This window comes from Aplysia californica, unplaced genomic scaffold, assembly GCF_000002075.1.
Source record: "Aplysia californica isolate F4 #8 unplaced genomic scaffold, AplCal3.0 scaffold00139, whole genome shotgun sequence".
Classification (NCBI taxonomy): Eukaryota; Metazoa; Mollusca; class Gastropoda; order Aplysiida; family Aplysiidae; genus Aplysia; species Aplysia californica.
In genome coordinates, this window is record NW_004797409.1 from 24,580 (window position 1) to 41,773 (window position 17,194).

General features: G+C 39.3%; 1 protein-coding gene across 1 annotated transcript in view; it reads left to right on the plus strand.

Moving 5' to 3' along the window:
• Nucleotides 1-17,194, plus strand: part of LOC101847649 (receptor-type tyrosine-protein phosphatase T) — a gene marked incomplete at its 5' end in the record, with an annotated part of 39,877 nt that overhangs the window by 6,390 nt on the left and 16,293 nt on the right. The window contains 16 exon segments of the mRNA XM_013081636.1: nt 232-369; nt 974-1,111; nt 1,858-1,960; nt 2,776-2,876; nt 3,649-3,830; nt 4,249-4,336; nt 5,150-5,226; nt 6,259-6,295; nt 7,183-7,280; nt 8,699-8,818; nt 10,365-10,516; nt 12,408-12,543; nt 13,787-13,933; nt 14,472-14,571; nt 16,126-16,199; nt 16,677-16,811. Coding sequence (XP_012937090.1) covers nt 232-369; nt 974-1,111; nt 1,858-1,960; nt 2,776-2,876; nt 3,649-3,830; nt 4,249-4,336; nt 5,150-5,226; nt 6,259-6,295; nt 7,183-7,280; nt 8,699-8,818; nt 10,365-10,516; nt 12,408-12,543; nt 13,787-13,933; nt 14,472-14,571; nt 16,126-16,199; nt 16,677-16,811 — 1,826 coding nt within the window.

The following is a 17,194-nucleotide window of genomic DNA, read 5'->3' on the forward strand; positions in this document are numbered from 1 at the left end:
TCCTCCTCCCCCTCCCCCTCCTCCTCCTTGTGTGTGTAAGTTTTGTAAATATCTACGAGTTCCTCTCCTCCACCTATACTCAAGAGTTTCAGCGCAAGTACTCTCCAAACTGTATGGGCAAGTGTGGGGAGTATGTATTTGTGTATGTGTGTTTGTAGGTGCACAGGTATATGTATGTGTGTGTGTGTGTATGTAAGTCTCTAAAAGTCTTTTTCATCTCTCTATACACAGAGTGTAGGCATGGATTTTATGGTCCAAGCTGTGTCAATAAGTGTGGGGCGTGCCGGCATCGTGTCACTTGCGACCCCGTCTCCGGAGAATGTCCGGATGGTTGTCAGGATGGCTACAAAGGCAAGCTCTGTGCGAAATGTGAGTTCAAACCCGGTGCCTACGTTTTTCTTGTGTTCTTTGTCTTTTGTAACGATTGTTTTTTAAGCATGCCGTTAGCATAGCAAGGAGATAAAAGCCTTGTATTCCATTACAGGCTGTTTGCTATTATTTCCTTTACTTTACTCTCTGTATCTTGCTATCTACTGACAGTAGGTAGCAAAGTCAGTTACTTCTCTTCCGCCCTGGATGTTACTTTTATTTGTGAAGGGATTTATTTGTGTTGATGTGCTCTTCTTTACTCAAACATACAAACTGATATGCTTCTCTTTACTCGAACTAATACTCAATAAATAATCAAGCAGTAATTGAGGTCGTGACCCTACTCTGAACGTCATGCCGTAGTAAATTGAGTTTCTGCTTTAAAACGTATGACATTCATGTGGGTGGCTGGTGTAGAGCATCTATTGTCATTATCTCTCCCCCTTTTATTTGTATGATACTCTCTAGTGGTAGTAACACCTCAAATCTTCGGTATTTATAGGACCCATTTTTGTTGCAAGTGCTCTTACTAAAACTAAGACAGAAAAGGTTTTTTTCATTGGCTTCTCAAATAATCCTCCTTCACTTGGTCGGTCTCTGCCAGTATGCCCCAGCCACATGTACGGGCGAGACTGCCTGAAGAAATGCGGAGTGTGCAAAGACAAGCAGAGTTGTGACCCCTTTACTGGACGCTGCTCCTCTGGCTGTGAGGAGGGGCACACAGGCTTTGAGTGCATACAGAGTAAGCTTGCAGTATTTTACAAAGATTTTGGTAAAAGTAAAGTATTGCCTCACCTGCCCTTCAAATTTCCAAATTTCGAACTGCAAAGTATAGTTTAGATTAACACCCCCCCCCCCCCACCTGCAATTTTGAGCTGCTAGACTTTTAATGCTTACAAAGTAAGCTCACAGTGTTATAGAAAGTTTTTGGTATAAGACCAGTATAACCCTCCTTGTTTTACATGGCTTGACCTTATGCGCAATGTCCAGGGTCGCTGTGTGGTTGCAATTGTCTTACAGGGATGGGAAACAGTGACAGGACTGTGATCTTTGTAACGCGTGAAGACGTGGGGGTTATATTTAAAACATTTACCCATTTTTTCTTCTGTAGCAGGATAACTCACTGATCGATACAAATTGATTATTTTGAAAGTAAGGCTGGGTGCAGTTTTCAGGTTTTAAAAAAGGAGGGAAAATGGACAGAAGATACAGAGATACAGACAATAAGTTGAAACAAGCATTTCACATTTGAAACAGAGTACTTTTTTTTGTGTGGAATTACTTGACAGTAAGAAATGCACATCATGCTGGTGTGCAGTGGGAATGTCTAATGTTTGGTCCCCCTTGCTTCGTAGTGGGCTTTTCTTGTTCAATTTCTTAGTTTAATTTTGTGGGATGGATAGTCTTAATAAGTTTTTCTTCATTGTTATGAAATTATGAAAAATGTCAGGCTTGTTTTTCTTACATGCTATTTGTTGTCGTCCCCAGGAATCAAAGCCAAGAATAACTCGGCTTCTGTGGCTCTGGGTGCAGGGCTGGGAGTTGGTGCCATTCTTATCATTGTCATGCTGGTGTTCTGCATTGTGTACAGGTGAGTTCTTGTGCTAATGTCCTCCTTCTTCAGTGTCTGGAATTGCTGATTTGTGAACTAACTTTTCAACATGTAAAGTGGACACACATATCATATAGAATAGTAAATTATGATTTATATTTAATTGTAAGGATAAAATCGAAATTGCATAAGCTACAAACAGGGTCACAAGCAGAGCGTTTCTATTGATAGGTACTGGAAAGAATATGATGCAGGGTCTGATCATGATAGAAAACATATGCATGGGAATTCATTCCTTTGCAGGTAAGGTGCTTCCCTCTCATGGAAAAATATTGAAAACGATTCCTGGTTTGTGTCGGCTTGGTCTGTGGCTAAACTGGGGTTTTCTTCTTAGTTTTCTCACCCTCTATTTTCATGGACACAGGGGATGAATTGAGGGGTCCTGAGTGTATGTTTCATGCAGTAAAAGAAATGCTGAAATACAACTGACTGTTGTTAACAAAATTCTAAATTGGTCCCTTCATTAAACTGATAAAAACTCCTGTAAGTTTAAATAACCGCTTAATTCTCTAAAGAAAATAGTCGCAGTTTTCTTAAAGTAAGGGATATTTTATGCATTTAGGATGACTTTGCCCTTAAAAAAATCAGGTAACCCTGTGGATTTAGGATCTGAAAGTCAGCTACTATGAAGCATAGCAGGAGATTGCATAAGAGAAAAAAGAGAGGTCTTTCTAAGAGTAAAAAATCAGATAATATTGTGGTTTAATGAATTTAAAGCCAACAACCATGTAGTCAAGCAAGAAAATGCATAAGATTAAGATAAAGGAGAATTCTTTCTCTTGATTTCTGCACAGGAAGAGGACTAAGAAGCTCAAAATTCCCGGCAATTCTGTGGAAGTGGAGGACCCCCTGACCAGAGACGAGAGCTGTCAACTACTGGGCGATTCCAGGATAGGTCAGACATAATTATCTCTGTCCTAGGGTTGTTGTTGCTGTTGCTCATCTTTTTGTTTTTCTTGTTCCTGTTTTTCTTCTTGCTTTTCTTGTTTGCATCCTCCTCCTCTTCCCTCCTTCTCTTTTCCATTGTTTTGGCGCATTCTCTTTGTATTTTTACCGATTCTTTTCTTTCCTGCCCCTGTGTTTGTCATGTTGGGGTATTGTCTCTTATTGATCACATAGCGGGCTATCAGATCAGGCTACCCAGAAACATTAAATGGTCAGAGTGAGTTGTGAAGAGTTTGTGTGTATTTTCCTTACTCTTTGGCTTCTCTTAAGTGGACTATTGTGAGTGACTAGTTAGCAGAGCCTTATATAAGACTGTAGTACAGCCATGAGTTTTATCGTTTGAGTGTTTGAGTGGTGCACAGAAAAAGAATGAAGGAAATATTTAGATTGAAGCTGTTGAATAATCAATTTTTCATAAGTTTTGTGTCAGTGGCAGTCAATGGGTTCTGAGATGTGATCTGTTCTTCAGATGTTGATTATCTGAATTCTGTGTTCTTAGTCTATGGTCTATGGTTGTTTAGGGCGGCGTGTAGGGAGAGACACTGGTTGTTCCAACTTCTTTACTGTCCCTGTTTTTTTTCTACGAGCTGTCACTTAATGACCATTATTGCGTCGACATGCCTTTCATTACTAGAAACCCTTGGCTTAAAAAAAAAATGTTCTATGTACTGATTTGTTGTAAGCTGCATTTTTTTACTTAAAGTTTTCTTTGTGGTTTCCAGGCAGCGAACCCCCGTCATTTGTGCGGGAAGAAGACGACAATGTGAGGAATGAGGTGCAGGAGCCCATCTATGAGAACGTCAACAACAGGAAGCAGACCTGTCCGGTAGCCATTCCAGCCCTGTATGACTACATCCTCAAAAACAAAGAGAACGGCTGTGAAGGCTTCAAGAAAGAGTTTCAGGTGACTACTTCTGTAAAACGTGCAGATGAGACTTTGGTAAAAGTCTACTTCAGCCCCTCCTTTTGAAATTTTGTTGACCTACTACACTTATTCAAGGTCTCCACTGAGTGTCCGACATGGGGGTAGCAGTGACATTGTGCACAGAAGACGATTTTAACAAGTGTTAAGGAGGCGGGATGGAGATATACCTTTACTGTGGCTCTTTTCCCAATTTGAGACTTGATTTACTTTCTCTTTCGTTGGATCCACCACTGAATGAATACATGCAGTGGTGATAAGAAATGGGGAATGAGCTGGAGAGAGAAAACTAGTGATTATTTTTCCAGCGTTTGATCGAATGTTCAGCATAAGATACGTTTGTATTGTGATCTTTTATGCACGTTGCTTTTAATTCTTTCTTTTTTTTTTTCTCTACCAGGAGCTGCCGATGGGCCTGATAGCCTTCTGTGACATTGCCCGCAAACAAGAGAATCGTGTCAAGAATAGATATGGAAACATCTTTGCTTGTAAGCTCAGAACATTTTTCTCTTGCATGCTTAGTTCATACATCAATATTTTGTTTTATTAAGAGCTTGTTCGTTTTTTGTGTCAAGTTTGTCGTACTTAGTACTGTTTCATGTGCTGAGCTACATCAATGATTTTTTCTAATGCTGGAGGTCTTAGCGGTGCCAAGTTACTATCTTGCTTCTTATCATGGGTCATGAACATAAACTTTTCTCTATATCGTAATAACCAGTGTTTGTTCTGTTGCTCGAAGCAGTTTAGCAGTTTACATATTTTTGTGGTGAAAGTTCATTAACCAAAGTAAATGGAAGACTTGAACCTTACTCGACCTCAGTTCTTTCTTGTCATATATCTATTTTTTTAACAGTGAAAATGTGACTTGTTCTTAAGCTCACTCATTGTAAAAACTGTTTTCACTGTTTAAAAAAATGGAGATACGACAAGAAAGCTCTGGGGTCCCAGCTATTTGTTTGAAAATTTTTATGTGGTGAAGTTACAGTGTAGCACACACAAAGCGAACATGCACAGAGGAAAACAACCATATAACGAAGGGATTTTCGGGTGGTGAATTTTTTCTTTTATGCATGTATATTCTTTGTTTTCAAAACATGCATATAAGCGATGTTCATACATAAAGAAAATATTTTCGTGTCTTGCCAGTTTCACTATATACTTCCTAGACTGCATTTTTCAGATTTGAATATTGTTTTCAGCAGTATCCCAGTTTGCTCTTTTCTTTTACCTGGCTGTACATATTGTTTTGTTTCATATAGCTGAGCTGATGTGGCATCATAGTTTTTGGGTCTCTTTTTCAGACGACCACTCGCGAGTGATTCTGGACCCACTGCCAAATGAGCCCAACTCGGACTATGTCAATGCCAACTACATGGATGTAAGAATTCTCAGATTGGAGCACACTTTCATGTTCCTTTAGCTTGTTGTTCAACTTTCCTTTTCTCATTTTGTTTCCGATATTTGATAGCACATGAAACTTTATGTACTCAGAGAGGGGTTTGGTAGTTGTTGGAGGGTGTTACCAGTAGGTCTTACTTTTTCTCTTTCCATCTGTTGTTTCTGTCTGTCTTTCCTACCTTTTTTCCTGGAATATATTCCAAGTAAAAGGTGAATAGTTTCTGGGTAATAGGGGGCATGTCTTTTTCATTTGCAACGCCCTGCTTTCTTTCTGATTGCTGCAAACCTTCTTCCTGTTTGCCTAAATTGTTTTGATGAAAGCATAAAATAGTCACAAAATTTGAATGTTTTGGGGGATGGAAAGCCTCCTTGGGATCATGGATGTTGTCTCTTGAAAAGTCAAATTATCTTTTTGACAGGATAGTCATAACAGCATTAGGAAAGACAGAAGGCTTACCAATAATGGCAAAATTTACCTGTGACATGAGTTTTATGTGGGTGTTGTCACTTTTATGTGTCCTTGAGATAGACTCAATGGCTCAACTAAAAGATGTGGGGCTTTACTCTATGGTGTTCAGCAATGTTGGTTTGTATTGGTTTGTGTGTGATATTTTGTGTTACATACCTTTGTTGTACCGTCTGAATTATTTTAGGTAGGTTGTGCACATGCCATTGTGTCCCATACTTACCCTTGGCGATAAATAGAAGGTTTTTTTTTTTCTTTTAACAAAATCGTCTTATTTTTCTGAGACAATTTTTTATGTTTAGAGATCGTGTTTGGGTAAAAATTAACTTTGCCTTCCTATTCAAATCTTACTTGATCTAGTGCGCTTGTCTGGGATCTCCTTTTCCTGTGAAGCCTCATTGGGTTACAATGACATTATGTGTGAAAGCCACTTTTAAGAAGGGATGTTCGGAATTAATTTTTTATGATTTTTGTATTCATTATTTTAAAATGGTGACCATATATCTGCAATGTTAACTCCCTGTTTTGTTTCCTCCCATGTTCAAGGGATACTCGAGACCGAAGGCCTACATAGCATCTCAAGGTAAGTAAGGACAAATCTGTGGAACAGGCTGGAAGCTGCAGTGAGACAAGATCTTCTTTGTTTTACCCTTTTCTGCTCACCTTCATTGCCAACAAAGGCCGCCCATTTGTTCAACTCTGCCGTAAGCTGACAAAACGCCTCTTTTTTCTTCTCAGCATTTTTGAGAAAAAGAGGTTCTTTGTCAGCGCAACAATTGATAAATAGAGTCATTCCGAAATTTTAATTCTAATTTATTCAAAAACTAGCCACAGATTCACTTTGATTTTTTTCACACAAGTAGGGTAACTGATCTGACTTTGGATTTAGCAAATAACAAATTTTGGCGCCAAAATCCAAAAAAAAAAAAAGTGTTTTGTCAGCTTACTGCAGAATTTCCTGTGAATGTGGCATCCTTCCTGTGTTCACATTTTTTTGCACTTACTGGAAGTAAAAGCAAATACTGACTCACTAGAAATGAAAACAGGGCTTCAGCTTAATGGCAGTGATTTATCTGTTGCCATGTTCCACACTTGCGCTGCTAAATTTTCCGGCCTTTTTTGGCACAGTTGATCCTTTTTTTTTTTTTTTTTGACTGTGTGGCCAGGGTGAAAAGGACAGTTGAAATAAGGTTGTTAATTTTCCTGACCAGAGGGTCTATGGTAAGGAATTTGTGAGAATGAAGTGGAAACAAGAAAACCTTGTTCTATGTGTTTGGAATATTTGTTTACAGATTCGACTTTATGATATTTGAGTGAAGGGCTAAAGCCGAGAATAAAGTTGAATGCTTAATTAAAAGAATGTAAATTATCACACACCCCCCCCAAAAAAAAATGTTTCCTCTTTCAGCAATCAATGGGAAAACTATATTAATAGATAAACTCATGTGGCTTTTTCTTGGTTCCCAAAAGGTCCAAACAAAGTGATGATCCGGGACTTCTGGAGGATGGTATGGCAGCAGCGTGTCTCCAAAATTGTGATGTTGACCAACTTGATGGAGGCTTGCAAGGTATGTCTGACCAAATTGAAGCTGCATTAGCTTTCGTCATGATATTATTATCTCAGACAGTGACTGATCATTTCAGATATTTGCTTTGTTTATCCGATTTTTAGTAATGAGAGTTTAGGATTTGGCCTTAAGGGCTTGTCTTTCAACCCCTCTTTTTGTTTATGTTTTGATTGGTGAGCCAGTAATGTCTAGCAAATATGGCTGCTTTCCACCATCCGTCATTTTTAGCTCACTGTAGGTGTGCCGGTGAGCATCTGTGGTGCATCTGCATGCAAGACAGGTGCCTACTTTGACTTAATCTAAATCGGGTCTAAAAACAAATTTATGTAATCCTATTTTTCTAATTAGTTTGATTCTTTTAATGTGATCAGTGGCCATAGTGATTGCCCTTTTCTGTATATTGTTCTTTGTCACATTATGGGTGTATTTGTATTTGAAGAGATTGCTGTTTGTTGAATGAGCCTGTATGTATGAAGTGTTAATTTTATTCTTGTTTTATTATGACGCACCAAGAGCCACTAGGGAGAGGGTGCTAAAGAAGTGGTCTTAGTTATTATTATTTTACTTATTATTATTAATTTATTATTAATATTGTTATCATTAATATTGTTATTATTTATTTATTATTATTATTATAATGTTTTTGCAATTGTGCTCAAACGGTACAAATGCGATTTTGATTATCATGTCAGGTAGCTTTTTGTAATAAGTATAGTCGAACTTGCTCTAACGGCCACATGTCCAAGAAAATTGCATAGGCAAACAACTTCTTCCCCCTTCCCCCTTTGCCTTTTTTGAAAATATTACAATGACACTGTACAAGAGGTCCACCCGAGTAGTACAACCACTTTTCTCCTTGACCATGGGTGGGCATCTTGGACAATTTTGAATGTATCTCTTTTTTTACTGGAGCACTATATGATGCATTCAGCCTGGGTTGGCCCGATCAGCTCTGTGAAAGAAGCCTGTCTCCTAAATGTTATAAATTATATCAGTGAGGACGCTTTACATTTATAAACAGCAATGATTTATACAACAGATCTTCGATGTGCATGTTAGAAATGTATGAATGACAGTAGCAGCATGAAATCCACAATATGGACAGAAACAATTTGGAACAGACGCGTGGAGTTCCTAGAATGCTCAATTTTGACATAAAAAGGCCCTAAAGGTTATGCACTCACTGAAAAAAAAAAAAAGCAAAAGAGACAGAGGTAGACCTACAATGGCTTACTCGGAGAACCTGAGCAGATGTATATTGGGAAGAGACCTGGATGATATAGGTTTTTTTGAGAGCCTCCAAGGAGAGACATGAGTGGCGAACATGGTCACTAATGTCTTTTTCAGATTTGGCACTTGAAAAAGACGTAAGTTTCACTCTGGTTTGTAATTTATGTTCGGCCTCCTTTTGTTTTCAGAAAAAATGCGAACAGTACTGGCCAGAGGATGGGAGCAACAAGTACGGAGACATCACTGTCCTATTGGTCAATGCCACAAAATATTCAGACTTCACGATCAGGACTTTTGAACTCACCAAGGTCAGTGGTGGGATAGTATTTGTATTTTGTGGACCCTTGACAACATGATAGACTGTTGTGACCTTCTTGACCCGCTGGACTGATGAAGCGGGTGGGTGGATGCTGGTGGTAGATCATTCTTTTCTTTCCTTCTGTTGTTTATGTCTTTTAGGGAGAGTTTTACGGCACTTGCATCACAGTTCGGTCATATAAGTACTGAAGGTTAGAGGTGTTACTGGAGAGTAACAAACACACTAAAGAAGGAGGAGAGATAAAGAAGATAGGTGTTTAATAGGAAAAAAGGAACAAACCGCACCAGAGCACCCTGCAGTCACCCACATTGGTTTTGTCAATCTAACATATTTCTAGTGCTAAATGACCTTTATTGTGTCAGTGTATTTCTCTTTACTCAAACAAACAAATGAACGAAACATTTTTTTAAACTTAAGACTGCAATGAGTCCCATGGTACTGTTGCCAGTCTTTGCAATCCAAACACAGTGTGACTTCAAAAAGTACCCGTTAGTTGGTGGTTGGCAAATGATCTGGTGTGGTCTGCTCCTTCTTTCCTATGAAACACATATCATCCAGTTGGGATACAGTTGAAATACCTATCTGATTGGTATATTATCATCACTTGTTCTTGTGTCAGAGCAGGTGGAGTTAGTGGTTGGAGGATGCCACTGGTAGGATCTACTTTTCTTTCCCTCTGTTGTTTCTGTCTGTCTGTCTGTCATGCCTTTTCCTTGCACTAAATAACCATTAATATGTTGATGTTCCTCTCTTTACTCAGACAGCAGAGCAGGTGGCTGGAATGTGCCACTGATAAGTCCTTTTTTTGTTGTTGCTATCCCTCTGTTTATTGTTCATCTGTCTTGGTTTTTCACTGCTATTGCTGTATGGATGTGTACATATTTTACGCAAACAAGAGAAACTGGGCTATTGTCGATATGACTAAAAGTACTAAGACTAAATAGATGGTTAATGAAGGTGTGGTTTGCTCCTTCTTTCGTATCAAACATCCATCATCCTTTTTTCTCTTTCTTACTTTTTATGTTTGTTACTGTTTTGTAACACCTCTAATCTTGGGCTCTTATATGACCTCACTGTCTTGCAAGTGCTATAAAATGCTTGCTAAAACATAAAACAAGGAACGGGGAACAGGGTTGACTTGGCTTCATTGTACATGTTGTGATGAGCATGACAAAAAGACTCAATATCGTGTCTTTTGAGTTTTCACTGCTTTTCAAACACAGACTTTTATCTTCTGCTCTCTCATCTTTTCTGCTGGTATCTGTGGGTTGTGTAATGGTTAGACTCTTCACTGTTGAATGCAGAAGGCATGAATTCCCCCAAACAGGGAAGCTTTATTTTTTTAATCGAGTGTCTTGGTCTTTCTGCTGGGATGTTGTATCTGTCCCACTGCGCCTGGGCTGGCTGGCCATTACAGGCAGGTTGGAAGCAGCCCACTTCCTTAATGATCGCTCGTCTCCTTTATGATGTAAATTGTGTTGATGAGGGTTTAAAATGTTAGAGCAATAATAATACTTGTCTTATTGCATCCCCAGGAGATGGAGCACAACCGCATTGTGAAACAGTTTCACTTCACCACGTGGTCCGATCACGGGGCTCCCACCCACCCGACCACGCTGCTGGCCTTCAGGAGAAAGGTCATGAACTTTAAACCCGATGACACGGCACCAGTCTTATCACATTGCAGGTAAGAGAAGGCACACACCTGCAGGGCTGTATGGTATTCTCATTGACAAATAGATATGCGTATTGTCATAAGTGTGTACGTCGTCAGAAACGCTCACAGGTGTGTTACATCTTGATACAACTTACCTCTCTTTGGTTTGTAGGCCTACATCTTCATAATTCCACAACTCACTCTCATGTATATTCATAAATTAGTGCTTATCAATTTTGCACATCCTCATGGGTGTAAACTCACTCTCATATTCATAATAATTTACCACTCACAGAAATATGCTTCTTCATGATTATGCCTCTTCTCAAATATTTTGACAGCTTTCAGTAAAACCAATACTCCCAATTATCAGTTGTATGAATGATTTTATTGTCTCCATTAACCAGTGTCGTTTGTGTCAGAGATGTTTTATTCAGTACAGAAGAGTTCTCAAAACGTCGCCTTAATTGACTCCTGTTTTGTGGGTGGTTTGGAGGCAGCACTGGTAGATCTTACTTCTGTACTTTTCCTCTGTTGTTCCTGTCTTTCTCTTTCCTGACACTGTAATTATGACTATTATTGTGTCGAGGTAATTCTCTTTACTTGAAACTCGAAAGGCTCCTGTCTTACTTCTTTGTTACCCCCCGGGGTGGTGCTACTGACTGAAGCGTCTTTAGGCCATTCCAAAAGGGGGGGACGTTAACATCTCGAGTTCTTATGCACAGTAGAATTGTAATTGTTAATGGGCTGATTCATCCATGTCATTCTCATAACTGTGCCTGAGCTGCAACGGGGAACTGTTGCTTTTTCTTCCCTAATCCTTACTATCGCCATTTTTCCTCTACTTCTTTTGTATGTTTGTCACTCTCTTGTGACCCGCTATTTTTGGGGTGCCTTGATAGTTGAAGCAGACTTTGTGCTGTTGAAAATAAGGAGGTGAGCAGAGTAAGTCTGGTTCCCAGTAAGGACTTCTCTGTTGACATCCGCCCCTTGGCGCTCATATGAAGTTGTGGTGTTGCGAGAACCGTAAAACCTCTACTAAAACTAAAACTTACTTCTTTTTTAAATCCTTTTATTTTTTTATGTATTATTTCATGTTTGGGTTTGTCTCTGTACAATGATTTAAATTAAAACACCTCAATAAGTATCGCAAGTTACTCTACTTTTCTGCACAGGCCAGGGGTGAGATTTGAAGAAGTTGAATGTTTGTAAATATCTTATTTCACAATATAAAATTAATTGCTTAAAAAAACAACAAAACACAAACATTATTTTATGCTTGTTCTGCTTGTTGTTCCTGGTGCCATGAAATGTTGGACCATAATTTGGGTAGTTTTTAACCTGCTCTTTTTCTCTTAAAAGTCACATACTTCTGAAAAATCTATTTTGCTATCAACTCGAGATGCTGACAAAAAGTAGATGTGTGCCCTGTCCCTCCTAACAGTTGTACTGTATAGCCTGTACTTGGATCAACATTTAGGCCTCATGTATCATGCTCTTTTTTGGAGGAATGGAAGGCTAAAGAGACAGTCAGGCCAAGAATAACTAACTTAGAGAACTTTAACAAGTGAGTGATGAGGACAGACCAGGTTGACATAGGAGCATAGAGTAGAGGGAATGAATGATGATCCATGATCATGGATGTCTGCTTCAGACCTGGTCTTTTAACACTGCGGTCACTTGGCGCAATAATGCGTTGTTGAAAATTATCCGTTCCAGTCACCTGGCGCAGTTCTGCACCAGGCCCAAGAAATCCGCTGCAGTCGCTCTCCTGGCTGGGTGACCGGATGGAGTATTTTGTACTGCTGGTTGTGTGACTGTAAAATGTTAAGATGAGGATGTCAAAGAGGAGTAGATTTTTTTTACCTTTTCTGTTCTGTCTGCTGTATTTTATCATCTTTTTTTTTTCTTCTTCTTCTAGTGCTGGTATTGGGCGTACAGGGACATTTATCGCTCTGAATTACTTGCTGGAGCAAGCAGCTGACAAGAATGAGGTTGACGTGCTGGGCTGTGCTCAGCTCTTGAGGGCCAACAGAGTCAACATGATCCAGACGCTGGTAAGATATGACTGCAGAACACTGAGTTATCAACTGTACCATACCATATACAGTCGAACCTGTCTGAGACAATCACCCATTGTCAAGGGGAAAAGTGGTCATCTCAGACAGGTAGTTCTCTTGAGCAGTGTTATTTAAATATAGAAAAAAATGCATGGGGGAAGTGGGAAGCTGGTCGTTTGTACTGGTGATTTTACTTGGGCAGGTGGTGGTTAGAGCAGGTTTGACTGTATAATGATAAAGATATAAAGATAAAATGAATTATTGTATGGAGATTATTTTGATATATATATACAGTCAAACCTGTGTAAGACGGCCACCCATTGTCAAGGAGAAAAGTGGCCGTATAAGACAGGTGACCGTCTTAGGCAGGACTGATCAAGATGAAGAAAACAAACCATTCCCATCTGAGGCCCCAATCGAAAGTAGCCCAATTGTTGTTGTCTTTGTTGGTGTTGTTGCTGTTGGTTTGTATTTCGTTTGTAATTTTTATTTTGTCACTGATTTTGCACAAGGGTGACAATAAAACGAAATGTATCAGACAAAGAAGACTGAGTGCCATGTTAGAACAAACACATGAGTCGCCACCACTCGGAGAACGAGGGACGTTTCTGTAACAAGTTCATGTTGACGTCCTTTGTTACTTTGTTACAGACTGGGTAAACAGTAACCACTCATCTCACTTACGATTTGTGTATGAGTTCTGGGCGGGGCTTATGGGTTATGAGGGATCACACGCTTACCTCACCAGCAGCTGAAAATTGGTAGCTATTGGTCAACAGTGGGAGGAGCCTACGCAACATGATCGGTTGGAGGGACTACCTAACAACAACGACAGGTGATTGAATTATGACGGCTCGTCCACAACGCTAGGGGCCAAAGCACAATTTATGACAAAACGTAATGGAGTCACTAAGGTGACCGTCTTAGACAGGTGTTATTGCATAGTATTATAGGGGTTGTGTGTTAAATTATTGTGGCCGCGGCCGCGTTGGACAGGTGCCCGTTTTACACAGTTAAATTATATAGAAAAAACGCAAAGGGGGAAATGGAAAGTGGCCGTTTGTACAGGTGGCCGTCTTATAGAGGTGGCCGTCAGGGCAGGTTCGACTGTATGTATATATATATATATATATATATATATATATATATATATATATATATATATATATAACAATTGAGTGTGCATGAGTATGTCTATACAGAAGTTTGCTCACTGGTTTGGGTTCTGAATCTTCCCCAGGAGCAGTACGTGTTTGTGTATGAAGCAGTCCTTGAGGCTATCAAGACGGGCAACACGACCATCGCTCGCTCCAGTTTCCACAGCACCTACGAGGAAATGCTGTCTCGAGAGGGGGAAGAAGAGTCGCCAATGGAGAAACAGCATGATGTAAGTGAAGCTGTTACAGCTTTTTAAGATATTCTCCTAGTGTTTTTGCTGTACCGTTTTATCAGATCAAATTTTATCTTCCTGCGTTAGTACGACTTTTCAGAATTGTTAATTATTTACATGGTTTTAGTTTAGTTCATTTTTACCTTGTTTCTTGATGTAATTTCTCAGTGTGTTCATTCAAGACTAAGCACTCTGATAGAAAGAAACATTTTTTCTGTCTGGAACGCTGACACACGTACATGATATACAAATTTACATACAGGAAGTCTGCAATAGAAAAGCTGTGCACACATGTATTGGCAGACAGATTTGTACATATATGTATTGTGGTCTTCTAATGTGTGAATTTGTGTGTATACGAGTGTGTGTCATTCTTTATCGCCATCTTTATATGTAGGGGTCTATTAATTTATGTATGTTTGTGTGTCATTTTTTCCTTCACTGTTTTCCTATGTGTAAATTTGTACATATAGGTCTCTCATTTTTTTCCCATTGTCATCTGGATTTGTACAAGTTTGTATGTGGATGTCTCCAGGTGCTGCAGCTGTTGTCGCCCACCATGGAGAGGGAGGAGTGCTCGGCAGCGCTCATGGAGGAGAACATGGCCAAGAACAGGTTCAAGAACATTCTGCCAGGTAGGTATTGTTCTGATTATAACACTGCTGCTTTCTTTAGTCACAACACCATTGCTTAAGTCATTATTTTGATCATAGCGCTATTGCTCAGCTCACCCAGCTCTAGCGCCGATAATATCGGTATGTGTGCGCAACGCTCCAACCCTAACTCCGACTGTATCGGTATGGAAAATTTCGCTCTCGTGACCGAAAGCACTACTTTTGTGTGAAGCAGACCATAGCTTGATTGGAAGAGTAACCATAAAAAAAAAACAAACAGACTATGACCAGAAGTGCAAGCCCTAATTTAGAGCAAAGAAAGCTATATTTGTGAACCATGTGAGGGGGTGCGAAATTTGAACGCACTTCTTTTCTTCGCTTTTTGTATACCTTTTGACTCTGTATATAGACCCTTTTCCATGGAGTATTGTTTAAAAACTATGACATATTTTGCTTTCAAATTTTCAATCATCATCAATGCCTTTCACCCCTGGCAGGGTATAGGCCACATACAGGCTCCTTCCATTTATCTCTGTCCTGAGCCATCCTTCCAAGCTCGTTCCAAGTGAGCTTCATTTCTCTCATGTCCCTTTCCACGCATCTCCTCCATGTTTCCCGTGGCCTACCCCTGCCTCGTGCTCCTTGTGGGTTCCACTGCAGTGACTGTCAAATTTTCAATACGCACAAATAAAGTTTGAAAAAAAAAATGTACCAAATTTGTGTAGGATGTGTTAAAATTTAGTATTTTTAAAGAATTTTTCAAAAAGGGGTAAAAAATCTCTTGGGAGGGCTGACAAGCCGGAAGTGTGGGCCTAGGGTCGAGTGAGTTAAGTCATTATTTTGATCATTGCTCTATTGCTTCAGTCATTATTTTGATCATAGCACTATTGCTTAAGTGATTATTTTGATCATATTGCTTAACTCTTTTTCTACCAGGCCAAAATCCACCACTGGCCCAGGGCTTTTCCCTGACCTATTTTTACACCCCCACCCCACCACAGGAAAATTAAATGTCAAAACATCCAACTAAACACACACTAACCATATCATATTGCCCGTCAAACTGAAGTTTAAAAAATAATCTGTCAGATGGTGGTACAATATTGAAGATTTATTCCAATTATATTAGTTTGTGGTTTCTAAGACTGATTATGCAATATCGAAGGTGTCGTATGAAATCAACAATTTTCCAGCATTGAAAGGTCATCACTAAAAAAGTGCAACAACAGCATCATTCAAACTTCCCAGGTAGGTTGCCTCAAATTATTCAAAGAAATGCTCAAAGTTATGTATGTGTAGCTACACGGTAGGAAAAGTGTTAAGTCATTATTTTGGTCAAAATGTATTTGGTTAAGTAATTTTTTTTTGTAATTGTGAGAAAACAATATAAAATAATGTTTTCCCTTAGTCATTCTTATGACTTGAGCTTTGAGAAAGCTTCAGCGCGTGATTATTATAATAACTAAAGTTCTGGTGTGATTATAAAGTATCACTGACAAAGCTACCCCTTTACGACACAATCTTTTTCCTGTCTTACCCACTTCTGATGCTTGCTTTGACTTCTTATGTTTCCAGCCAATCGCAGCCGGCCCTTTCTATACACCCCTGTGGAAGATTGCAACGACTACATCAATGCGGTCTACTTGGCGGTAAGCTCATACACTCTGTTAGAAGGTTTTTCTCTTTTCTGTTAACTTATGAGGTAAACCAAAATGAATTGATGGGTGCTCTGGTGTTGTTTGTTCCTTATTTCTGTCAAACATCTATCGTTACATTTGTGGCCAGTTTCTGGTCGTGGAATTAGACCAGTGAGTCCCGTTTAAAAAAGGTACTTATACTTCTTGTAAGAACACAGGCAAGGAGCCTTTTTTCTTAGAGGTAGATTTTTGTCTGCTAAGGTGACATTTAAAAAAATTGTTTTAAAAATCATTCTGATATATTGTTTAGTGTTATTATATTTGGTTAATCTAGTGAAGCAATAGTTGTGTGCTTGCAATAATAGTAAACTTGGAATTGTAAGCAAAGATTTGACACTTTCCTCTTAAATGCTTGTCCTGAGAAGTTGTTGATGTCTTTTTTTTTTAAAGTTACATTTTTCTCTTTCTTCCTCTCGCCACACCTTCTAGGGCTACACTCAGAAGGACAAGTTTATTGTGACACAAATGCCGCTCCCGACCACCGTGGCAGACTTCTGGCGGATGCTCTACGACACTTCTTCCGACACCATCATCATGCTCAATGAGTTTGACAGGAACGATAAGGTGATAATTTTAATTGTAATTGTAAGTGTTTTATGTTTCCGGGTCTACTTACTCAGGCCTGCCAACCTTCCCAATTTTGTCGGGAATTTCCCAAATCAGATTCACTGCTTCCAACTTCACGATAACAGTCCTGATTTCCCGATTTTGGAACCGTGTTATATTATGATGTTATTACAATTATTTGGGCGGTAATGATGAATGAAATAGACGAAACCGGAACTCTTGTGTTACTAAAATGTCCAGATTAGCTGTTGATATTTGTATGTATAACACACACACACATGCACACACACACACACACACACACACACACACACACACACACACAAACTATATGTATATAGATAGAGAGAGAGAAACAGAGGGAGAGAGAGAGAGAGAGA